This window comes from Equus quagga, chromosome 15, assembly GCF_021613505.1.
Source record: "Equus quagga isolate Etosha38 chromosome 15, UCLA_HA_Equagga_1.0, whole genome shotgun sequence".
NCBI classification, from domain to species: Eukaryota; Metazoa; Chordata; class Mammalia; order Perissodactyla; family Equidae; genus Equus; species Equus quagga.
In genome coordinates, this window is record NC_060281.1 from 55,735,894 (window position 1) to 55,762,020 (window position 26,127).

The window sequence follows — 26,127 nt, forward strand, 5'->3', positions numbered from 1 at the left end:
CAATAAGTACATATTTATCAATAGCTACTTTAAATGTCGATGGACTAAATGCTCCAATCAAAAGACATAGGGTGGCTGAGTGGATAAAAAAACAAGACCCATATATATGCTGCACACAAGAGACACACTTCAGACCTAAAGACACTCACAAACTGATAGTGAAGGGATGGAAAAAGATACTCCATGCAAATGGCAAAGAAAAGAAAGCTGGGGTGGCAATACTTATATCAGACAAAATAGATTTTAAAACAAAAACTGTAACAAGACACAAAGAAGAGCAATACATAATGATAAAGGGAACAATCCAACAAGAGGATATAACACTTGTAAATATCTATGCATTCAACATAGGAGCACCTAAATATATAAAGCAATTATTAACAGACATAAAAGGATAAATATAGTAGGGGACTTTAATACTCCACTTACACCAATGGATAGATCATCCAAACAGAAGATCAACAAGGAAACACTGGCCTGAAATGACACATTAGATGAGATGGACTCAGTATATATATACAGAACATTCCACCTAAAAACTGCAGAATATACATTATTTTCAAATGCACACGGAACATTCTTCAGGACTGATCACATATTAGGCCACAAGACAAGTCTCAATAAATTTAAGAAGACTGAAATAATATGAAGCATCTTTTCTGACCACAAAGATATGAAACTAGAAATCAACTACAGGAAGAAAATCAGAAAAGCCACAGATATGTGGAGATTAAACAAAATGCTACTGAACAACAATTGTGTCAATGAATAGATCTAAGAAGAAATCAAAAAATACCTGGAGACAAATGAAAATGAAAATACAACATGCCAAAATCCATGGGACACAGCAAAAGTGGTTCTAAGAGGGAAGTTTATAGCAATACAAGCCTACCTCAACAAACAAGAAAAATCTCAAACAGTCTAACAGTGCACCTAAAGGAAGTGGAAAAGAAGAACAAAGCCCAAAATCAGTAGAAGGAGGGAAATAATAAAAACCAGAACAGAAATGAATGAAATAGAGATTAAAAAAACAATACAACAAATCAATGAAATGAAGAGCTGGCTCTTTGAAAGGCTAAAACAAAATGGACAAACCTTTTGCTAGACTCACCAAGAAAAAAGGAGAGAAGGCTCAAATAAATAAAATCAGAAATGAAAGAGGAAAAATTACAATGGACACCTCAGAAATACAAAAGACAATAAGAGAATATTACAAAAAGCTATATACCAACAAATTGGATAATCTAGAAGAAATGGATAAATTCTTAGAAACATACAACCTTCCAAAACTAGACCAGGAAGAAGAAGAAAATTTGAATAGACCGATCACCACTAAGGAGATCGAAACAGAAATCAAAAACCTCCCAAAAGATAAAAGTCCAGGACCAGATGGCTTCCCTGGTGAATTCTACCAAACATTCAAAGAAGACTTAATACCCATCCTTCTCAAAGTCTTCCAAAAAATTGAAGCGGAGGAGAAGGTTCCTAACTCATTCTACGAACCAACAATACCCTAATACCAAAACCAGACAAGGACAACACAAAAAAAGAAAATTACAGGCCAATATCACTGATGAACTTTGATGCAAAAATCCTCAACAAAATACTAGTAAATCAAATACAACAATACATTAAAAAGGTCACACACCGTGATCAAGTGGGATTTATTCCAGGGATGCAGGCATGGTTCAACACCCACAAATCAATCAACATGATATACCACATTAACAAAATGAGAATAAAAATCACATCATCATCTCAACAGATCAGAGAAAGCATTTGACAAGATACAGTATCCATTTATGATAAAACTCTGAATAAAATGGGTACAGAAGGAAAGAACATCAACATAATAAAGGCCTTATATGACAAACCCACAGCTAATACCATTCTTGATAGAGAAAAACTGAAAGCTATCCCTCTAAGAACAGGAACCAGACAAGGATGCCCACTTTTACCACTCTTATTTAACATAGCATTGGAAGTCTTAGCCAGAGCAATCAGGCAAGAAAAAGAAATAAAAGGGATCCAAATTGGAAAAAGTGAAACTGTCACTATTTACAGATGACATGAGTTTATACATATAAAACATTAAAGAATCCACTAAAAATTTTCTAGAAATGATAAATGAATACAGTCAGGTAGCAAGATACAAAATCAACATACAAAAATCATTTGCATTTCTATACACTAACAACAAAGTAGCAGAAAGAGAAATTAAGAATACAATCCCATTTATAACTGCAACAAAAAGAATAAAATACTAGGAATAAATTCAACCAAAAGGTGAAAGATCTGTACACTGAAAACTATAAAACATTATTGAAAGGAATTGAAGACACAAAGAAATGGAAAGATATTCTGTGCTCTTGGATAGGAAGAATTAAACATAGTTAAAATGTCCATACTTCCTAAAGCAATCTATAGATTCTACGCAATCCCTATCAAAGTTCCAACAACATTTTTCACAGAAATAGAAGAAAGAATCCTAAAATTTATATGTAATAAGAAAAGACCCCAAATAACCAAAGGAATCCTGAGAAAAAAGAACAAAGCTGGAGCTGTCACACTCCCTGATTTCAAAATATACTACAAAGCTACAGTAACCAAAACAGCATGGTACTGGCACAAAAACAGACACACAGATCAATGGAACAGAATCAAGAGCTAGAAACAAACCCACACATTTATGGACAGCTAATAGTCGACAAGGGAGCCAAGAACATACAATGGAGAAAAGAAAGTCTCTTCAATAAACGGTGTTGGGAAAACTGGACAGCCACATGCAAAAGAATGAAAGTAGACCATTCCCTCACACCATGCACAAAAATCAACTCAAAATGGATTAAAGACTTGAATGTAAGACCCGAAACCATGAAACTTCTAGAAGAAAACATAGGCAGTACACTCCTTGACACGGCTCTTAGCAGCATATTTTCAAGTACCATGTCCGACTGGGCAAAGGAAACAACAGAAAAAAATAAACAAATGGGACTACATCAAACTAAAAAGCTCTGCACAGCAAAGAAAACCATCAACAAAATGAAAAGACAACCTAACAATTGAGAAAGGATATTTGCAAACCACATATCTGATAAGGGGTTAATATCCAAAATATACAAAGAACTCATACATCTCAACAACAAAAAAACTAACAGCCCAATTAAAAAATGAGCAGAAGATCTGAACAGAGATTTCTCCAAAGAAGATATACGGATGGCCGACAGGCATATGAAAAGATGCTCAACATCATTAGCTAGCAGGGAAATGCAAATCAAAAGTACAATGAGGTATCACTTCACTCTGGTCAGAATGGCTATAATTAACAAGACAGGAAACAACAAATGTTGGCGAGGATGTGGAGAGAAGGGAACCCTTGTACACTGCTGGTGGGAGTGCAAGCTGGTGCAGCCACTACGGAAAACAGTATGGAGAGTCCTCAAAAATTAAGAATATATCTACCATATGATCCGGCTATTCCGCCGTTGGGTATTTATCCAAAGAACTTAAAAACACAAATGCATAGAGATACATGCACCCCTATGTTCATTGCAGCATTATTCACAATAGCCAAGACTTGGAAGCAACCGAGGTGTCCATCAAGGGACAATTGGATAAAGAAGATGTGGTATGTATACACAATGGAATACTTCTCAGTCATAAGAAATGATGAAACCTGGCCATTTGTAACAATGTGGATGGACCCTGAGGGTATTATGCTGAGTGAAATAAGTCAGAGGAAGAAAGTCAAATACCATATGATCTCACTCATAAGTAGAAGATAAAAATGACATACAAACACATAAAAACAGAGATTGGATTGGTGATTACCAGAGGGGAAGTGGGAGGAGGAGGGTGAAAGAGGTGTAATTGGTCTTTGCATGGTGAACGTGATGTAATCTACACAGAATCGAAATATAACAACGTACACCTGAAATTTATATAATGTTATAAACCAATGTTACTGCAATTAAAAAAAAGAAAAAAGAAGGAAAAAGAAACAAAAAACATAAGAATTACAAAGGAAGAAATGACTGATATTTATAGATGACATGATTATATTTATAGAAATTCCAAGACACTGCACAAAATAATTATCAGAATATGTGAATTTGCAAGATTCCTGGATAAAAGATCAACATAGACAAATCAATTGTATTTCTATATGTAGGCAAAAAACAACTAGACACTGAGATTTTTTAAAGCTAACAATACCATTTACAATAGCATCAAAAATTTCAATGTTAGGAATAATTCTAATAAAAATATTCAAGACATACAAAACTACGAGATAATATTGAGAGAAATTAAAGAAAGCCTAGATAAATATCATATTCCTGGATTGGAACACTCAATATTGGTAAGAGTCAATTCTTCCCAAATTGATTTCTAGATTTAATGCAATTCCAATCAGAAGCCCGGCAAATTTCTTTCATGGACATTGAAACGCCAATTTTACAATTTATATGGGAATTCAAAGGGGCCATAAATAGCCAAGAAAGTCTCAAAGAACAAATTTGGAGAACTTATATTCTGGATATCAAGGCTTCCTATAAAACTAAAAGAATTAAGAGTATAGAATTGGTGGAAGAAGAGAAAAATTAACCAATGAAACAGAATAAAGACCTCAGAAACAGACCCACACATATATGATGACCTGACTTATGACAAATATCCCAATAAACGGCATTGAAAAAGGAGAGTATTTTCAATAAACGTACTGGATCAATTAGATTTTTCTCTTCTTACACAGCTGGGCTATCATCTACTTCAGCTCACAGATGATCTCAAATACCTAGTACTGTAGTGTAGCTCGTTCTGCTGAGCTCAACTCCTCCCTGTCCTGCAGCCTCTTGGGCACCCCTTCCACGACTCAAACGTGTTGAACCTGAACTCATCGCCATTCCCCTTCCCCGACTTATTCCTGTGTTTCCTATCTCTGTGAATGGTTCAGAGAGGAATATCAGACCAAAAATTCTGGAAAAACATGTTTTTACCCTTTGACAGTTATTTTCTCTCCTGGGACAATTATACTCTACTCGTAAAGTAGGTCAGAATTGATGAATTTTGTCAAAAATTTAGTTTAAGCGATAACTCAGTCTGGGATTGTTCCTGGGGACTCCACTGGCATGGCTTCCGGGCTGGCCTGAGGAAATCTTTCTCAGTTTCGAAAACCAACTCTAAAACAGCATTGCCTTGTTTCCTTGATTCAAAGGTGCATTTCTCCACATCCCAAGGATTCTGGAGTCAGGATGAAACATATGAACCCAACTTAAAAAAAACACAAATAAAAAATTCTTTACCTGTTTGCCAACAGAGGAGTTGTGATACTGCTCATACCAGGAAGAAGTGAATTTTAAATCTGGTAATTAATTCTCACTTTAAATGTTTTGCAAAAGATTGCACCATGATAGAACACGGAAAAGCGAAGTTATCATATACACAGAAGATCGACTATCACTGCCGAGCAAGGCAGTTGCCAAAACATACAAAGGAGAACAGGGAATTTCAAAACTAGTGGAGGCAAGAGTGGCCAATTCATGTACAAACGGGACCACCTTGCAGACACTGAACATGTCTGTTAAAATTTCTGGCTGGCTTTCAAGAGATGACTTCTACGTATACAAAATTCAATTAAGACCAGAAAAAGTATGTCTTCAACCAAACAAGAAATGTAGATGAACATGATATTCTTTAAAGCCCAAAACTGAACTATTAATCTAACAGTCCTTTAGAAATAAAGATCCTGTGTACAAGTTGTGAAAAGCAACACGCTACCATCACACTACTATCCACGAACACGAAAGGTCGGAAGTTTTTCAGAGCATCCTTTCCACTCCAAGTACAAACACAGCTTAGTGTATATGACATGCAGAAGAAAACGGTAAAGTAAATGGACAAATGTATAATTCTGTGAATAAGTACAAATACATTTGTATAAATTTATTCTAGTCTTTCTTCCCCTCCACACCTTTCCTTTAGAATATCTGCTAATAGATCGATGGTTGATGAATTATAGATCAACAAAGGTTTGCAAAGTTTTTCTGCAGGAAGGCCTTGACAGTCAAAGTACCAGGGCCTGAATTCTAACTGACAATTTTCACCCCCAGCAGAGCCGTTTCATTTGCCATCCAAACAGAAGCATCCTGGGGATGCTGGCATCAAGGCCCAGGAGATGGAGATGTGGGCAGGCCAGAAGGAGACTGCTTACCTCTCTCTGGCACTTCACCTTTATCTCGGGACTGCCTCCATGTTATCGGGGTGACTTTTGGGAAAATGCAGAAGTCAACAGTTTAGGCATAATTTGGACTTGGCAAAATTCCCAAGTGCCACGTTTCATTCTCTAAAAGATAACATGCCTGTCCTGCTTATCTGATGTGGTCATGGTTGAATCCTAACGAGGGGATATCTGAGAAGGTCTTTTCCAAACTCTAGTACCATATAAATGTCAGTTTTTACTAGTGTCATCATAAAAACATAATGATTTATAATACCAGATATTAACACCAAACTCATCGTAAAATGTAAACTCCACAGCATACCATAAAGTAAATCTAAAAACAAGCGCAGCGTCCTGGCTGCTCTGCATTAACTGTGCATGCTGTCGCGTTGCGGGTCCCGTTCTGCTCTGTGGGCTGCTCCAGATCCTCTCAGGACTTAGGTTCTATCTCATGGCTTATTCTCAGGTTTTGAATAAAGTATCAAAAGTTTCCCTGTTCTTACTCAAAGCACCGTCTACTCAAGCAGTCACTTTTTTGAACTTACCTGGTCCAATAATCCCTTATTAGTCAGAGGAATATGTTTCTGCAGCGTTCCCAGCATGGCCTATCTCCCAGGAATCTTTTCTGACCCTCCCTGGATCAGGCTTCCTAGCTGCCTTTTACATCAGGAGGCCCAAAACATAACTTCTTCTGCCTCAGCTGAGAGTATGACTCAGCAGTGAAAAACCTGCCTTTTTTTTTTTTCTTTTTCAAGAAGGCCAACTATTTTGCAACACAAACATTTGTTAAATTAAGTTAATCCATCAAATACTACAAATTTCACTTAAACACAGATTAGACAAATAAGTTTCTTCACAAGCCTGGAGAATCATTTTCAGCCAAGAAACCCCAAGACGGTACAGATGGGGAGATCAAACCTTTCCCAGAAGGAGTCCTGCAGTTAAATCTGGAGGCCTCTGGAAGAACACGAGGAGACAGCAGGAGGCCTGGGCTCCTGGCCCACCGATAAGAAAAGAAAATCTCCTCTTCGCCAACCTGGAATCTTCAAAAGCATGAAATTCTCCCAGTTTTCCCAGTATGTCCCTTTTCCTACGCACAAAATTAAACACATCCAATCGCCAAATATTCCCATCCTAGAAGGCAGAGAAATTACAACTCTGCTTTGACAGAGAGTCATCAAAGGCTGGGACCGTTTGGGATTTTGTTTTCCAAACACACCGCTGGCCTCGAGGAAGTATGACACCACCATCTTAAGCACAAGGCAGCTGTTTGTTTTTGGCTAGAGTTCAATATAAACCTTACAAATGGTCTGCTAGCTCTCTCTCTTTTTAAAATAATAATAATTTTAAAATATTCCATAGTCATAAAACCCCCAATCTAATGTTTTCGCTATAAAGCTTTTCCTGCAGGACAGTGAAAACTATGTATTCCAAACAAAGTTCTGAGCCAAAAAGGCACCAGTAGGGTATTTCTGCCAGAGAAATATAATGGAACAATTAGGCAGATTGAAAAATCAATGGCTAAAGCAGTTCCAAAGAACTACTGAATACCAATTCTCTCTGAAGTACTGAAAGACGAAAATCTAGCAATGAATAATTTATTTTTCAAAAGAGGCCCTCAACAGTTAGGTCATTGAACATACTTTTATTTAGGAGTGAAAATCAGACATCAGAAAACTTCCTGTTCATTCTAAAATTTTGGTCCATTATAAAGACACCACAATGACTATGTTTTACTTACTATTTAACTATTCCAGTTAAGAATTCACATACAACCATCAGTGTGTATGTTCAACACCATGACATGTCCCCAAAGCCTGGCAGGTGTCCTTTCTTTATTTCCCTCATTATAGACTTGAATATGCACAAGGGCCAAATGTTGGCAATGTTCTCAAAACTAAAATAAACCTTTTATGGGGCAAGTTAATGTCCATTATTACTTTAGTGTGCATATTTGTGACAGACCCACACACAGATCCATAACCTCATAATAAACCAAAGTCATTCCTAGACCTTTGGACATTCTCGGGAAGTCAACAGACTTCCAAGACCAAAAGCAAGAATTTGGGCTTGGTTTATAAAACCAAAGCTGGCAAATCCCTTACAGAGTCTGTAAATGTGGGGTTCCCTTCCCCTCTGCATTCTCTTCCTTTAATTTTTATCTCCACCTCTACCATATAATGGCCAGGCTGTCAGATCACCTGCTGCGTGTCTACCTCATGCACACTGAGAACTAGGCAGCAATGCTAATCTCCTGTGCATCAGGCACTGCTTTCTCACTAAGCTGACCCCTAAATACTAAGCAAAAGTCAAGGTCATTGGCTTGTTTTTCTGTGCACTATAGGTTTGAACTAACTGCTGTAATAGCTTCAGCCCTTAGCCTTTCCCATCCTCCAAAAGTCATTCCATGGAAGTTTTTCTTTATTTCTAGGCAGCCCCCCAAATATCCTTCATTGCAGTTCATTGAGGCCAAAGAGTCTGGCCTCATTTCGGAAACAAGAATAATACAGACATGGAAAAAAATCTATTGCTCCCTTGTATCCAAATGATAAACAATATATTTGAGACACACTCACTTACTCATAATATATCATATACATATGTATATATTATACGCACAAATACATAACCTTCTATTTACTTGAATTGGCATCATTTGTAAGCATCCTTATATAATTTTCACATGTGAATTTATTTTAGCCACCTTCACTCATCATTCAAAGTAGGGACTAAATGAAAGTGGGCAACATTTTATCCCCAATAAGTCACATGTTCTCTGATCACAAAGGATGCTTAGTAAACACCGTTCACTGGTTTGCTTAGGAGAAGAAAACTATTTGGAAAATCTTCAACTTAATAGTAAGAAATCTTCCTGCCAGCTAACCACTACCATTCAGAACACACCCCTCACAATGCTAATGGGCTGCCCCTGACCTCCAAGTCACCTTCCACAGACACAGTCGGGGTTACATGACGACAGGGTGAGAAATGGGGGCCAGCCCCCCCTTTGGGGTTCCTTGAGCCTTCATACCTGTGCTGATGCTCCTGTAAGACTTGATAAATGCTGATAAGAAAAGTTTGGTTTTTAAAACTCCCCACAACACAGTCCTTGTAGATTCGGAATTCTGCAGCCGTCACCGCCTCACCCTCAGGAATCTGGGATAAGTTGAACTTGAACTCTTTGTGGTGTCGCTGGCGAGGGGAGAACTCCTTGTCGTACTCCACTACAAGATTAAACAAGAGAGAGTGACAACTATTGTTACTTGACTAAGTGCCACAGGCTCACCTCAAGAAAGTTTCCCCGTTTTCATTCATATGTGGATTACCAGTTACCGATGGCTTATGAGAGGGATAAGGAGGTGGAAAGAACATTGGCTGGGCTGTTAGACAGGCTGGAATTAAAATCCCTCATTTTACCCAAGGATTAAACAAAATTCTTAGATTTTATTTGGTTTAAATACTTTAAATACTTGGTTTAACTAAGTTGCATGAAAGCAAGTTATTTAAACTCTGGGCTTCAGGGGTTTCCTCATCGGCAAACACGGGAATAATACGACTTCCCAGGGAAGTTGTGAGAATTAAGGAAATCATGAATAAGAACATGTCTGGTGACCCTGGCCCCCCTCACGCCCTCCCAGCCCCCTTTCCCTCCTGCTGCTGTGCCCCCTCAGGCTGGTTCATCTCTCACCATCAAGCAGTTGACATGACCAAGGGTAGCCCTGAGCTGACCGTTGGTATGGGTTGTGGTGGTAGGGGAGGGAGCAAGCAGTGCATTTCGCCTGGGCCTAAAGCTCAAAGGGTCCTCATACTTTGCCTGCGGTTCAGTGGAAATTTTTATTGAGGGGTTTAGAGTAAAGCTTCTAGAAAATGTTGCTCTCACTAAAGTCTATTACCCTCCCTCAACTGGTGGAAACCAAGGAAAGGAAGGGCCCTTCTGCACTGTGAAGCCGCCTGTAGAACCCACGCATGAGAATAGAGATGTGGAAGCAAATCACCAATGGTACAACTTGATATTTTCCAATGCTTTTTTAAAAAATTGGGAAAGGATTGAGTCTAAAAGTTTTCTTTTTTTTTTAATGGAATATTTTCCCTGCATGAAGACAAATTATGGAAACTACAACTGCTAATTATCATTTTTCAGAGTCAGCTTTCAGACAGCTATATAAAGTCCTGTGTGAGAGAAATGATATCAACCTCAGATGCTTAACTCAGAATTGTTGTAAAAGAGAAAAAGGAGAGCTCTGCTTCCTACCATAAATCCTTAACTCTTTTCCCCAGAGTTTGGAAACGCTTCTCCCCTGCTGTTCCTGTTAGTTTTTTCTTAATGGCAACCGCAGTGAAATCTCATGAGCAAATTAATCCTCTATGCCAGAGTTTTCCCAGAGCTTGTGGGTAGAAAAAAAAAAGTCAAATTATTTGCCACCTCCAACTGCCCACTTTCTCTCACATGTGTTGTTCTCCATAATCACCAGGGAAAAGCTTTGGAGATTTAGCTTCTTTAAAAAAAAAAAAGCCAGTAACTCTTTGCAAAAACCTAAGACTTCAACGGCATTTGCAGAATCTCGGGAAAGGGAAGCCATCTATAGGCACAAGGTTTTCAATACAGAATTTCTCAAACTGCCATGTGCCTCTGCAACACATCTTTTAGATTCAAGTTCTCTCTTTTTTGTGGGAGGGGGATGATTAAAAAAGAATAGCTGTGGCTTGTACGAGTCTGAATAAAAGTAAAAAAAGGTCCAACCAGAAAGTAAACCATGGTTCAGTCCCAACAGGAGAACAGGTTTTTTAATTAGTGGCTAGGCATGAAAAGCAATATTGTTGGGGAGTTCACCCAAGGACACCCACACATGACGGTGTATCACTTTTCCCTAAAACTGATCTGCCTTTTAAGTTTGATACGTTATCATCAGTGGTTAGAAAGTGAATCAAATCTGATTTCCCAAAGAAACTTTCTCAAAAACAGTCATACAGTTTTCCTATAGGGCCTTTGGGTTGCTTAAATTTTAATATCAATAAATGCAAATATATTCTTAAGATTCATTTGAGGGAATACATAAGAATTCTTCAAAGAAGTCTTTCAATGGCTCTTAACATAAACAATTAGGAAAAAAATGGATGTGAAGCAAGATATACAACAGTAACAAGATATTTCACTTATAAGGAACACAGAAAGGGACAGAAATTTCAATAAATGAGAAACATGTTCGCTAGTTCTTTGGAGAGGTGCACCACCCCCAATAAATCACACTTCCCTGTATTCACACCCTTGACTGGTCCCCCTCCCCTGGGGTGGCTCTGGGCTGGCTCTGTGACCATCTATGGACCAATAAAATACAGCAACAGTGGTGCTGAGTGACTTCTGGGGCTAGATCATAAGCTTTGAACTTCCTTCCACTTAGGTTTCTTGGAATGTTTGTCTGGGGAAATATGGCTACCACGTAAGTCCAACTACTCTGAAACTTCCATGCTGTGAGGAAACCCAAGCTAACCATGTAGAGCAGCTGTATGGTGCACAGAGAGATGGAGGGAGGGAGAGAGGAAGGGAGGGAAGGAAGAGTCTATCAGTCTCCAACCATCTGAGGCACCAGACATGTTATGAGGACGCCCGCCATCTTGGACATCCAACCCAGTGGAGACTTTAGATGACTCCAACCCCAACCACCACCTGACTGCAATTGGATGAAAGACCTTGAGCAAGAACTGCTCGGTTCAACCTCATCATTTCTCAAAACTGTGAGAGATAATAGTACATTGTTGTTTTAAGCCACGATGTTTTGGTTGATTTGTTACACAGTAATAGGCAACTAACATGAGAAGAGAAGGGAGGACAGGAGAGAATGAGAGAGGAAGAAGAAGAAAGAAGGGAAGTCTGACCTTGCTAGGAAGGGGAGAAATTGCATGCGATTCTTAAGGATAAGGATTTTGAAATCCTAGAAGGCAATATGTATGACTAAGGAAGAATTCTGGCAAATGCTCACAAATAGATGTGAAGAGAGATAAAGAATCTAAAAATGAGAAAATAGAAGCATAGTTCACAGTCTTCATTTTATTGCAGTGTGAACTAGAACTCATTGCCTTATATGTGCATTTTCCCATTTCTCTTCTACTAAGATAACATTATCCTGAAGCACTGTGAACTTCCCTCTGCTTTTCCTTTATCCTTCTCTGAGGAGATTCACGGTCCCCTCAGCCCCATGAGTCTCTGATTACTATGGACCTCCTTTTAAGCTCTCTCACCCAAACTTTTCACTCTATTGTCTTCTCAACCTCTCCTTATGCCTCTTAGCTTGGAGCTGTACCACCTTCCCCATTCTCCCCACGATACCTCAGCCACCAGTCACTGGAGTTTGCTGGAACTCCCCCTTTCTCCCTCAATCTTCTGCCTATGATTGAATTTACACAGTGCATTTGCTAATGTCTCAGAAGGGTATAAGAAATGAGCACAATTAGGTCACTGCCTGCAATAGCATTTGAAGACCACAATGGTAAAACAGCAATGTTTCCAACAAGCTTAGCATTCCCCCTTTAAGCTCTATGATTCTGGACTCCTTAAATATCAGACAGTTCGAGAAATGAGAGGTAACGAAAGGGAGAGGGCTGAGTTCTGAATTTAGTGCTCAGTACCTACTCTGTAGCCCATAACACTTGGCTTTTAAATGGAAATGCCATATGTGGTACACAATTAAGCAGTAGCTAAGAGTGTTGATGAAGTGTCAAACTGCCAAACTGTTAATTCCAGCTCCCCTTTTTCTTACTTATGGATACTGAGCAACATATTAGTGAAAGTTTCAGTTGTCAGTTAAACGGGAAAAAGAACATTTCGGAAAATTAAGTGAGACAACCTATACAAAATAGTCAATGGGAGAGTAAATGCTCAATAAATGTTAGTCGTGACTATCATAGGCTGATATTTGAGAATCCAACTCCTCTGAGCTTAGAGTATGTCTTTGCTGAGTAATTAAAATTTACTCAGGAGTCTTTAGATAGGGCCAATTAACGCTTCCTCTAAATTAGCTCTTTAAATTAGAGAGATGCTTTCTGTGAAAAGGGCAGTATGTGAAATCACTGTATTGAGTATCATCAGCCTTGGTGTTTGGCTACTGAACACAGTGCTGTGTTCTCTGGGGCAATAATTCCTAGAATTTTTTATTTCAAGGACCAGTGAAAACATCTTTTTGATGGTAGTGACCTTATACAAGGTCATCCATTTTTTCTGTTTGCCATTTTTACTGAGAGTAGAAGAAACAAGACAACAGACTGCATCCTTTTAACTCTATGATTTCATCTTGAATAAATTTAGCTTTATAAAACTCACTCTATTCTCTATTTTTGCCTCAGACTATAGCAGTGGAAATTTCAGACCAGAACCAGACCTTTGGCCAACATGTAGGAACCACAGCCCTAAGGAATAAAAGTTATTGGTTTAAGATTTAAAACGTAAAGTATGTAATATTATACACACAAAAGGACACAAGTAATTAACAGAGGTAATGAGACGTAATAATAAAGCACCAAGGAAATCAGCACCCAGCTTAAAACTGGAACATGACCAACACTGTGCTATTTCTCCCTGATGCCATCCCCACCTCTGCCCAAAAGGTCCCTACCATCACAAATAGAGCCCAGCATTCCCTTGCCTTTTAAAAATGAACAGTTTTACTACACATGTGTGGATCCCTAAATCACAGAGTGTTTAGTTTCTCTTTTTTCCCTGAAAGTCTTTCTTTTCAGAGTCATGATAGAAGTTTTACAGGCACACATGGTAAATACAGGCACCATCAAGCTAAGAGTGAAGGGAGCCTGGGCAGACGGCCACGCTGCCCGTCAGCTGGTAGGAGCTGAAGTTCTATGGGTGGGGCATGGCTGCTCTGCAGGGAATGGGTGACGAGAAACTCTTCTCCTTCCTCAGCCTTACCTTGCATAGATCTACTAAAAACATGGGCATTTTCTACCAAGTGTTGACAAGGATGCGAAGAAAGTAGAACCCTTGTGCATTGCTAATGGGAACGTAAAATGGCACAGCCATTGAGAAAAACATGGAATTACTATACAATCCAGCAATTCCACTTTTGGGTACGTATGAGTATCCAAAAGAACTGAAAGCAAGGACTTGAACAGAGATTTGTACACTCATGTTCACAGCAGCATTATTCGGAAAGCCAAAAGGCAGAAACAACCCAAGTGTCTGTTGACAGATGAATGGATAAACAAAATGTGGTAAATACATACAAAAGAATATTAGGTAGCCTAAAAAGGAAGGAAATTTCTGATACATGCTACATCATGGACTAACCTTGAGGACGTTATGCTAAGTGAAATAAGCCAGTCACAAAAGGACAAATACTGTATGATTCCACTGATATGAAGTATCCAGAGCAGTCAAATTCATAGAGACAGAAAGCAGGATGGAGGTTGCCAGGGGCTGGAGGAAGGAATGAGGAGCTGCTGTTTAGTGGGTATCGAGTTTCAGTCTGGGAAGATGAAAAAGTTCTGGAGGCGGACGGTGGCGATGGTTGCACAACAATGTGAATGTGCTTAATGCCACAGAACTTGTACACTTTAAAATGGCAAAAGTCGTAAATTTTATGTTATGTATATTTAACCGCAATTTTAAAAACTAATAAAAAGTGCATTTTTCTTATACAGTCACAATGCATGATCACACCTAAGTTAAAACAATTCTTCATTGTCCTCTAATACCCAATCCATAAGTGAATTTTCTCAAATACCTCAAAAACTGTCTTTTTCTACATTTAGTTTTTTGGAATCAGGAGCCAAAGTCCACTCACTCCCCTTGGCTGTTCTGTCTCTTAAGTCTCTTCTAAACTGGGAATAGAAAGAACTCCGTTAACCTGACAATGAGTCTACATAAAAAATCTCAGCTAACAACATTCTCAATGGTAATACCTCTGAACCACTTCCTTTAAAATCAGGAAGAAGGCAAGGATGCTCATTTTTAGTCTTATACAGGAGTCTAGTTCAGGAGTGCTGAGATTAAATAACAGAAGAGGGAGAGACACATTACAAATCATTGCACCTAATAAGAAAGCTTAGCAGACGGGCTTCCTTGTCTGCTTCAGCGAGTTCAGGCTGCTATAACAAAAATATCACAGACTGGGGGGCTCAAACAACAAACATTTACTTCTCACAGTTCTGGAGGCTGGAAGTCCAAGAACAGGGTGCCAGCAGGGCCAGGTGCTGGTGAGAGCTCTCTTCCTGCTTATGTCCTTGTATAGCCTTCCTTGGTGCATGCACACACGGGGTCACTCTCTCTTCTTATAAGGACGCTAATCCTATTGTGGGGGCTCCACCCTCATGATGTCATCTAGACCTAAGCACTTCCCAAAGGCCCCATCTCCTAATACCATTTCATTAGGGATTAGAGTTTCAACAATACGGATTTTGGGGGACACAAACACACAGTCCGTAACACTGACCAGAGTGTCTGCTTAAAGGTGTCCACTACCTTTGCAATTTATGGTTTGGAATTTTTGTGTTTGTGTTTATAACCGACACTGGTGATGGTCTCATCTCATACAGTGTTGTTTGGTTTCAAGTCATGCTTGCTCTTGGAATAAGTTGGAGAATGTTCCCTTTTTTTCTTTCAAGAAATGATCTCTTCCTTGAAAGGCTGGCAAACTTACCTGTAAAATCATCTGATCCTGGTGTTTTTCTTCGGGGAAAATTTTTAATTACTCATTCATTTTCCTTTAAACATATAGAAATATTCAAGCTATCTATTTCTTTTTAAGTCATTTAGCATTTTCTAGAGGTTTGTCAATTTGGGTTTAATTTTTCAAATTTATTGCCATAAAATTATCAGAGTATTCTCTTCTTATTTAATCTCTGCTCTATCTACAGTTTTTTTTTCATTCTAAAATTGGTTATTTGTGGATTCCCTTTTCCTTGATTTGTCTTAGTGAAGATCATTTTCTTTTTTCTTCACTGTTACTTAGTTTTATTGTAATAAAGATTTTAATATAGGTATTTTCTGAATAGCATCCCACTAAGTCTGAATTATTTCAATTAAAGTTGTCTAGAGAAAAAGAAAGACACAACCTCATTCAACTGCAAATATAAAAGAGAAAAGAAAGAAGGGAGACAGGGAGGAAGAAGACCAGAACAATCTCTCGATTTAATGCATTGAAGAGTACACGCATAGTCATTATTTTCTTATGAAGTGGACTCACTCAACGGTTAATTCACTAAAGCTTAGTTCAGGCAATTACATTCATTCCACAATAAATTCTGGATTTCCCAAATGCTTCATGCTTCATGCTTCCACTTAATAGTTATAAACCAAACTTGAAAACCCTGAAACACTTTTTTAAAAATTGCCATTCCATTGACTATGGTAAACAATTTTTCATGCTATGGCAAAAGTTTATTTAATTTTAGGCAACAAGGCCAGTTCTGGCTAGTCTTTCAAGGGTTGTAACAACAGCCACTTTTTGACTTTTATGTTGCAAGTATACAACCTTAAATAGTAACACAGACACTGAGTTGCCCTCTCCAGTTCATTTTTTTTTTTTTTTTTTTGAGGAAGATTAGCCCTGAGCTAACTGCTGCCAATCCTCCTCTTTTTGCTGAGGAAGACTGGCCCTGAGCCAACATCCGTGCTCATCCTCCTCCACTTTATATGTGGGACGCCTACCACAGCATGGCTTGCCAAGCGGTGCCATGTCCGCACCCAGGATCCGAGCCAGTGAACCTGGGGCCATCGAAGCAGAACGTGCGCACTTAACCACTGCACCACCGGGCCGGCCCCTCCAGCTCACCTTTTAACCACAACGAGATGACAGAGTTCACCCTCCAGGGTTCACCAAATATTTCTAAATATTTGTATTAATGTTCTATAAGATTCACAAATAACAAGAAGAATCCATTTTCCTGGCTGTCATGCTCCAAGTGGCGTTTTTCCTAAATTTTACTTTTAATTTTAAATAATTACAGACCTACGAGTAGTGGCAAAAATAGTAGAATGGATCAAAACAATAGTAGAGGATCCCATGTAACATCGTACGTAACTGAAGAACAATATAGCAAAACCAGGAAACTGACACCGGCATAATTCCTTAATAGACTACAGACCCTACTAGGATTGCACCAATCTTTACATCATTTTTTTTTTTGGTATGTATGGATATAATTCTATGACATTTTATCACATGTATAGATTCCTATAACCACAATCCAGATACAGAACTGTTCTGTCATCACAAAGGAACTGCCTCGGCTGCCTTTTGATTCTAATTGACTTTTTAAGACTAGATCCAGTGCATAGAAAGAGCTTTACGACCAGCAATAAGTGCCTATATATCATGGTTAGTAGTAAGGGTTAACCAAGTCATTTTTTATTTTTAAAAACTCATTTTAGAATTATTTTCATACCCAAATACAGATGTTAACTTCACTTTAGCTTGGGAAGAAGTTCAACAGCTACAATTATACATTTCTTGCAACAGAAATAAGTTGTAGACCTCAGCTAACATGTGAGAATACTTGTCCAGCCCTTAAACCAATAAATTTGTGTCATGAGAAAAGAAACTGAATAACTGCAGCCTTGATAGAGCTCCAATAATATCAAATTAACTACATTTTTGCCCACTATATAAAGCTTGTTATAAAGAAGCAATCAGATGGCAACCAGACTTTCTGGTGGCAAACACAATGCAATCTACATAGAAGTCAAATACATCGCTGTAAACCTGAAATCTATATAATATTATAAACCAATGGGACTTCAATAAAAAAAGCAATCAGACTACATTTAGTAAAAATCAATATACACAACATGCATTTTTTTCACAATTAAGAAAAAGTTTAACAACTTCAGTCAAAACACATAAATGAGACAGCCTAAAGAGAAAAATAACCATTCTCTCACACTTCTCATTTCAACTGTGCAGCAATAACAGGCAGAAGGTCCTCACTGTGACTGAGAGAAGAAATTGAAGTCTGTTTCATTGTTTTTAGATCATCCTGTTTCTCTGGTTGCTTTCATAACGTCACTGTCTTTGGCATGCTGCAGCTTCACTAAAATACGCCTAGCTGTGTATTTCCTTTTGTTTACTCTGCTCAGATTACGTTGTACTTCACGAATCTGTGGATTCCTATCTTTCATCAGTTGTGGAAAATTCTTAGCCATTTGCTCATCGATGACGGCCTCTCCTCCATTCTCTTCAGTGTCTCCTTCAAGAATAACAATTAGATTTATACCAGACCTTCTCATTCTAATCTCCATGTCTCTTAACTGCTCTTTTATATAATTTATCTCCTCGTCCCTTGGCTGGACAATTTCTTCAGGTCTATCGACAAGTTCACCAATTCTCTCTTCAGCTGTGTTTAATGTATAGTTTAAGCCATCTATTAGTTTGCCATTTTAATGACTTTTTAAAAATTTCTAATAGCTCTATTTGTTGTCATTTTTGTTTGGTGTTCTGCTCAGCCATTTTCAATTGTCAATTGTCCTAGATTACTACAATGTATTATACTATTCTTTATTCTGCATATTTCCTATATAGCTGTCTTACACTTTCTCTCTAACTTGTCTGTTTTCTAACATGTGAAGTCCTTGGGAAACCTAATCTGCATTGTCCTCCCATCCCTCTGATGACTTCCATTTTGATGGTTTATTCCTTTGCGCTTTAGGCAATTCTTGATCAAAATTCAACCTGAATGTTTAAATTGGTGTTGTTTTTCTTCAAAAATAAAAAGATGTACATTTACTTTTGGGATGAACACTACCAACCTGGAATCACTTATCTCTCTTTCAGGGCCCTGGCTTAATCTGGAAACCCCAGGACAGCTCTGCACCTTGGCCCAGACCCCGTGCTGGTCTCGTGATCTGCAGGAGTGTTGGTATTTGCACTCACAGAAACCCGGCTTTGATGTTTGCTCACAGTAACACACTCAGGAGAGTCCTCAAAGATGTCCTGAGCCCCTGACATTTATGCTGGAGACATATTTGCTTTTGTTTATCCTAGATCTAGTCATATTTTAGCAGGAGGGCCTTTCAGATTATCTGGTCTGCAACATTTCCCAAATTTAAAGTCTTCATTTTATCTTTAGTGTTTGGAAAATAACATTTGGGACACATTCCTCTCAACACCTAAAGATATTATCAAACCCACCTAATGTTTGAAGAGTTTACAAGCATTTTCACACACATTATGTCATCTGTTTTTCAGAAGACTCCCAGAAGGTAGACAGAGCAAATATTATCACCATCAATAGGAATCTGAAGGCAAAGGCAGTTAAGGGGCTTCCCTATGCCACTCACTTTTATGATTTCAACTATTATTTTATGCTGATGCCTCCCACATTTCCATCTCTAGCCCACTGCTCTCCCTTAAGGAATGTGTTTATCTTACTGCCAGGTACACTTCTTCACCCAGATGCCCCTTGTGCACTTGAAGCCAACATGCACAGAGGGAAACTCATCATCTCACCACTAACCCGCCCTGTAGCTTTACCTCTGTCCACCCTGTCACTCCAAAATGGCCAATTAATCACTGCTGATTACTGTCTAAAACTCCTGCTGATTTTACCGTCCAGAACTGCACTGTCCAATACAGTAACCATTAGCCATGTGCCGCTATTTAAATGTAAGCTGACTAAAAATGAAAATTTAGTTCTTCAGTCACACTAGACAATTTTGAAGTGTTCAAGGGCCATGTGTGGCTAGTGGAGACATCAGCGTAAAAGTCCACCATTGCCAAAAGTTCTATTGGCCAGCACTGTTCCAGAAGTTTCTCTAACCCCCCTGTCCTGCTCCCTCCAGGACCACTGCCCTTAGACAGATCCTAGTCTCACTGCCTCTAGTTTCACCCCTGGTCCATCCATTCTCCACACTGCAGCTAGTACCACAGTCACCAGTTTCACCTTGTAACTTGCCTGCTTAGAGCCTACCGTCTATTCCCCGACCACCAGCCAGCCTCATCCCTCACCTTTCCCCACCTCAGACTCGACTCTAAGGCGACATGCAGCTGCTCTGTTTTTCTGATCACACTCCCCAGGACCTCGAGCCTTTGTCTTACGCAATCTCCTCGCCCTTTCAAAGATCTCTCCCTCCTTCACTTCCATGATGAAAACTTCTACAGGCCCCAAATGTTAAAAATGCTGTGATGCTTCTATGCAATTCTGAATAAAAACAATTTATTAAAGCCATAACACAAGGGTAGGTACATCAAAGTTCTTATTTTCCCCATAATTATTCATGCTTTGGTGAAAAATATCAAACTGAAACTCTTTTTAAAATATATGTTTCCACTTAGTTTTAAGTGTTCCTCTTTTGCTAAAACTCTAACCATTACTTGCAGTCCTTAATGGATGATGCAGTGATATTTTAATCTTCCTTTAAGAATGAATTCCAGGAAGCCTTCCTTAACTGCCTTCCTCCACCCGACCCGACACAGCTGGTTTGGGACCCTCACCTCTGGGTTCCCATAATGTCCCATGGAAATCTTCAGCACTGTGCTCTGACCTTATACCAAGAGGATCAGTTGTTAGTGTGGCTACCTCGCCTACTAGACGATAAGCCCCACAAAGGCAGGGTCTATGTCATGTTCACCTTCATACTCCCAATAGAGGGTTCAAGAACGTTTGTTGAATGAATGTGTGAGCCAGGACTGAGGTCTGCTCCACACTTTTTCCTGGGCGCCATGATATCCCTAACACGCCAAAGGAGCCAGAACGGAACTCGGACTTTGGACTCCAGCCTCAGGGATCTGTCTTCAAGACCCAGGGGCATTCTCCAGAACACAAACAGCTAAACCAGGGGACCAACTCAACACATCTGTCTGGGTTTGTTTTTTGAAGCAGCAGCACGAAAACCCAGAATACCAATTTGCATATTGCTCTGCACTCTGAGTTCAGGACACAAATTCCAAGCACGCTAAATTTTAAAAAGCAAAGGAAAGAAATTAATCCACTCAGATTACTTCAATTATACTCAAGCCATATCACAAGGTCACCACGCACAAGAAAGATGGAATGAATTTTTTTTTCTGCTTTATCTCCCCAAACCACCCCCTGTATATGGTTGTATTTCTTAGTTGCAGGTCCTTCTAGTTGTGGGATGTGGGACGCCGCCTCAACGTGGCCTGACGAGCGGTGCCATGTCCGCGCCCAGGATCCGAACCCTGGGCCGCCGCAGCGGAGCGCGCGAACTCAACCACTCGGCCACAGAGCCGGCCCCCGGAATGAATTTTTAAATCACACCCTTAATTCAGAGAAACAGATCTCTGACACTCCTCTCTCTCTCTCTTTCATTCCTTTTTAAAAAAAAATTGAAGTGAAATTTACATAACATAAAATTAACTATTTCAAGGTGAACAATTCAGTGGCATTTATTACATTCATAATCTTGTACGATCACCACCTCTATCTGGTTCCAAAACATTTTAATCACCACAAAGGAAAACCCCATACTTATTAAGCAACAGTTCCCCACTCCCCTTTTCCCCTAGACCCTGGCAACTACCAATCTATGTTCTGTCTCTGTGGATTTGTATATTACGGATATTTCATATGAATGGAATCACACAACCCTTTGTGACTGGTTTCTTTCACTTAGCATAACATTTTCATGGTTCATCAATAGGGTTATCATGTATCAGTGCTTGGTTCCTTTTCCTGGCTGTATAATATCCCATTGTATCGATATACATTTTGTTTATCCATTCATCCACTAATGGACATTTGGACCGTTTCCACCTTTTGGCAGTCATGAACAGTGCTTCTATGAACATGCATGTACATGTATTTTAGTGCCTGTTTTCAATTCTTTTGTGTATATACCTCTTTCACTTTCTTTTGCTGTTCCTTGTCATCTTTCCTTCTTAGCCACTGATTCCTCAGAGTTAATGTGGGAGGGGCTGATGATTATCCATCAGAGTTTAATCATAGCCTCCTCTCAAATACAAGGGCAATTAGCTAAGCACCCTCCCCAGGGCCAAGCTAAGCAGGACATCTGAGCAGAAAGAGGCTGGAGAATCAATGAGTGTTGAGTGAACATGCCCACCACAGTCTCTGGCACATAATAGGTTTGCAACAAACGTTTGCTGAGTCTGACTATAAATAAGGTTAATCCAGGGGGGTTACAGAAGAGATTAAGAGAAGAAGAAAAAGACAGATGTTGTAGACCAATAGTCAAAAGGAAAAAAGGATATGTCAAAAGTCAACATAGTAGGGTGACAAGAGAGCCCGAAAATTGAGCACCGGGGAGAGAGAAAGTTTCTTGCCAGACATAACCCTGGGAAAGTTGAAAAAAAGGAGAGGCCTAATCAAATGGCTACTGTGCCTTTTTTGAAAGTCAGGGTCTAGCATGCAAGAAAGAACATGGGACCAACAGGCTGAAGAGGTGAGGTCAAGATGCAGCAATATCTCCTTTTAGTTGTCAAGTTACTTAACTGCCTTCAGTCTCTTGCAGCATCTACAGAGTGGTCATAAAATCTAGAAACAAAGGTAATATTATTTTACCATGTATTAGAATGTAAGATCAACAACTGATTTCCTACAGATTTGCCTGTGTTTACCGATTTGGGGACCACCCTCTATGCGTGAGGTAGAACAGCTATCCACGAGGTAGTGTGAGAGGCAGTGAGGCTCTGTGCACCAAAGTGCTCTGCAAACACCTGATGGGGCTGAAGCACTGGACAACACGGCCTTTTTATTACAAGCACTACTTATCAAGATCACTACCCTCAGGATTTTTCTTCTTGTACACCCTCACCTGGCCAATAAACTCTACTGCTTCCACCAAAACTTCTGCAGAGAGAGGGAAAGAGAGAGCAAGAGCATGAAAAATCCACAAAATGGAAAATCAGTCCTTAAATAATTGAGAACTGAACCATGTTGGGCAACAGTTTCTCTCATTGGGTGGCAGCTTAAATAAACACTAAATCCTGCTTTTCTCCACAGTGGACTTTTGACCATGACAATGGAGCTATTTGGCTTAATGAAACGTTCAAGTTTTAAAAGTTAAAAGTAACTGACAAGCCAATTCCTTGCTTCAGTTCCCAGGGTTACCGGGGTTTCATATTCCTATCAGGTTACACCGCATCAGATGACCTGTTATTATTTGTGGCACTGCATCGAGCATGCCAAACATGGGGATGTGGGGAGAGTCCTTTCTCATGATCCCTTCCAACCTCTCCTCCCCGTGATTGGTCCAGGGTGGCCAGACTACTGGGGAGTCGGGGCCGGCACACATCCTTCCTCGGGGACACCTGCACATGGCCCTCCCTCTTGACCTCAACAACATTCAAACCAGCGGCTGCAGAAAAAGAAAATGCAGGCGTGTCACTGCTGAGGGCTAGGACTCCCTTCAGATGTCCGCCCCACAAGGACAGGGAATCGGGTTTTGCTCCTGTATGTGTCCCAGGTGCTTAAAACAGTACCCGGCACACAGTAGACAGCTGGTATGCATTTGTTGAATGAGTGAGTGACTCGTCCAGCGCTGATGGAGCCATGCTTCTCAAGCATTGGCCGGCCTGGCGTGGCCGCAGCAAGGGACAAACCCTTGAACCTTTCGCAGTCAAACTAAGACCTGTGGTTCTAAACCAAGACGTGATCACAGCTGCCGAGCCGGGGGTGGGACATGAGCTTGTGCCCGGGGATTCTAAACAAGAGAATGGAAAAAATACCCCCATGGGGTGCAAGATTGTCTCCGTGGTACAGCCGTGCGATGTGAACACACCAACACAGAAAGGGGCCATTCCTTTCCTTTAACAGACAAAACCTGGATCCCTACATCCTTGCAAAAACACAACAAAATGCTTCTCCCAGGACCGTTCTTGGAGAATATCTTTCCTTTTCTGGGACAACAAGCCGTCCTGGTCCCGTTTGAGCAATAGCTGTGCTGGTGTGGTCAGTCCTATGTGCTCCAAGGATTGACGGGCCATACTTCCTAAGTGAAACGACAACAACAAAAACCTCACTGAGATTAAGCATTTGAACATACGGTTTAGGGAAAAAAAAGAATAAACACACAGTAAACACTTGCAAGAGGCTTAAAAGAGTAGGAGAAGGGATTCAGGAGTACTTTATCACCCCATCTTCCCGTTCCTAAAAGGAAAGCACGTAACTTCTGAGTTAACGGAACAATCCTTGCCTAAACAATGTCATTTCGTAAGCAGTTTTTAAGACTAAAATCGACTCCAATCCATCAAGGTACTTTCGGGTTTTTACTCACGGATGACGATGACACTGGACAGCATAAAGTCAGAAGACAGAAATAGCTGGGAAACATTTAAGCGTGACAGATTCGCGGTATGCACTTATTTGTATTTTTCATTTGGTTCTGATTTACTAATTAACAAACGGGGCAAGAAAAACATATCTGGTTGAGTTGGAAGCTGATGTTCTCACCGCTCCTCATCTCTGCTTCCTGGAGCCTTCAGTGAAATAATTGTCTTGGATTTGTTGCTCTGCAGTAATTTCCATGTCTAACGAGGCCTTGTCATTTCACTGCAGGATCGAGTTCAGGAAAATCAGGCTGGGGAAGAAAATTCTTATCCAAGCATATATCTGAGGGAAGGAAGGGGGAGGCCAGGGGAACAACAAAGTACCCAGCCAAAGGTTTCTGTTTCTCTCTCCCTCTCTAATTCAAAACATTATCCTTTATTATTGGTGCAGCACCAGGGAGCAGTGTCTTCACTCCGCTGATTCACTTCATTCTCCTGAGAACACAATGGAGAGAGTATCTCAGTGTAAAGTTACTGATTTGCCTCCAGATTAAGTGCAAGCTAAACTGCTCACTTAACATTCTGTTTTCCCTGAAGCACAGCAGGTCCACACGGTGGGCGAGTCCACATGGTGGGCGAGTCCACACGGTGGGCGGTTCGCCCTGCCAAGTCACAAGATCTCGGTTCTTTCAGGATCTCAAATACAGATCGATGAGACCAGTGAACAGCTTTGGCAAAAATGGGCTTGGGAAAGAAGTGAGGAGAGCTATAAAGATGAGAGGACATCACCAAGGACATCTGCCCTTGGTTTTCAGACTTAGGGCTGTGATTTATGTGGACAAATATTCCAACTTCATTGGGGCACCGAAATTAACAAAAGTCATGGTTCATAGGGAGAGAAAAGACAGGTGAGAGGAAATGAGGGGAAAGGAGGCTGACTGGGATCCCTGGAGCATCCCACATAAATCAGGAAGCACAGTATTAAAAGAGGATCGACCACGCAGCCGTGGAGAGACAAGTCCAGCCCCCATGTAATGGGTGATTGGCCTAGCTCCCACTGTCCTCACCACACAGGTGGCTGTGTGGCCCATGCACATCTGGTACAATCATGTGTGACATCTTGGTTGACCCACATCAGGCTTTCCCTTGACTTTTCTCTTCCTGTCTGGTATTGGCAATAATCAGATAAACCAAGTCAAAAGAGTAGGAATGAGAAAAAGTCAAGTACAATTATTCAAACTACCTCTGATCATTAGTGTCTTTCCCCTGAAACCTTCTACCAGAGCAATTAGTCATCAGTGCAATTGAGGGTCTGATTTTTAATCTTTCTCTTTTCATAGCCTTCAAATGCCCAGAAGTTGGCAGTAAGGAGCCCAGTGCAAAAGAAACCATGAATGAAATAACTAGTCCTCAAGTAATTCAAACTCAAGCTGACAAAAGGCAATTCCATAGGCCCCTCTAGGCATGGGATCATACCGGCCCCCTGAACTCTGCTGCATCCCGATGACTAGAAGGCCACCTAGGAGACCAACACATCACAGACCTATGTCACGTGGGAGAGTAGGAACAAGAGAAAGTGAATGTGAAACCTACAACAGAGAGGATCTGACTTGGCTGGAAGCGACCTGTCGAGTAAGAGAAAGGGAAGCTGTTACCTTAGAGCCCTTTGGAACCAGGAAGGAACTCCACTCAACCAGGCTTGAAAATAGAGAGGCATCG

The 26,127-nt window shown here is 40.1% G+C and overlaps 1 protein-coding gene across 1 annotated transcript in view; it reads right to left on the bottom strand.

The window, feature by feature from the left end:
• BMP6 (bone morphogenetic protein 6) overlaps nt 1–26,127 on the bottom strand; it is a 153,637-nt gene that overhangs the window by 26,516 nt on the left and 100,994 nt on the right. Inside the window, exon 2 of the mRNA XM_046640006.1 lies at nt 9,252–9,444. Coding sequence (XP_046495962.1) covers nt 9,252–9,444 — 193 coding nt within the window. The remainder of the gene's footprint in view (nt 1–9,251; nt 9,445–26,127) is intronic.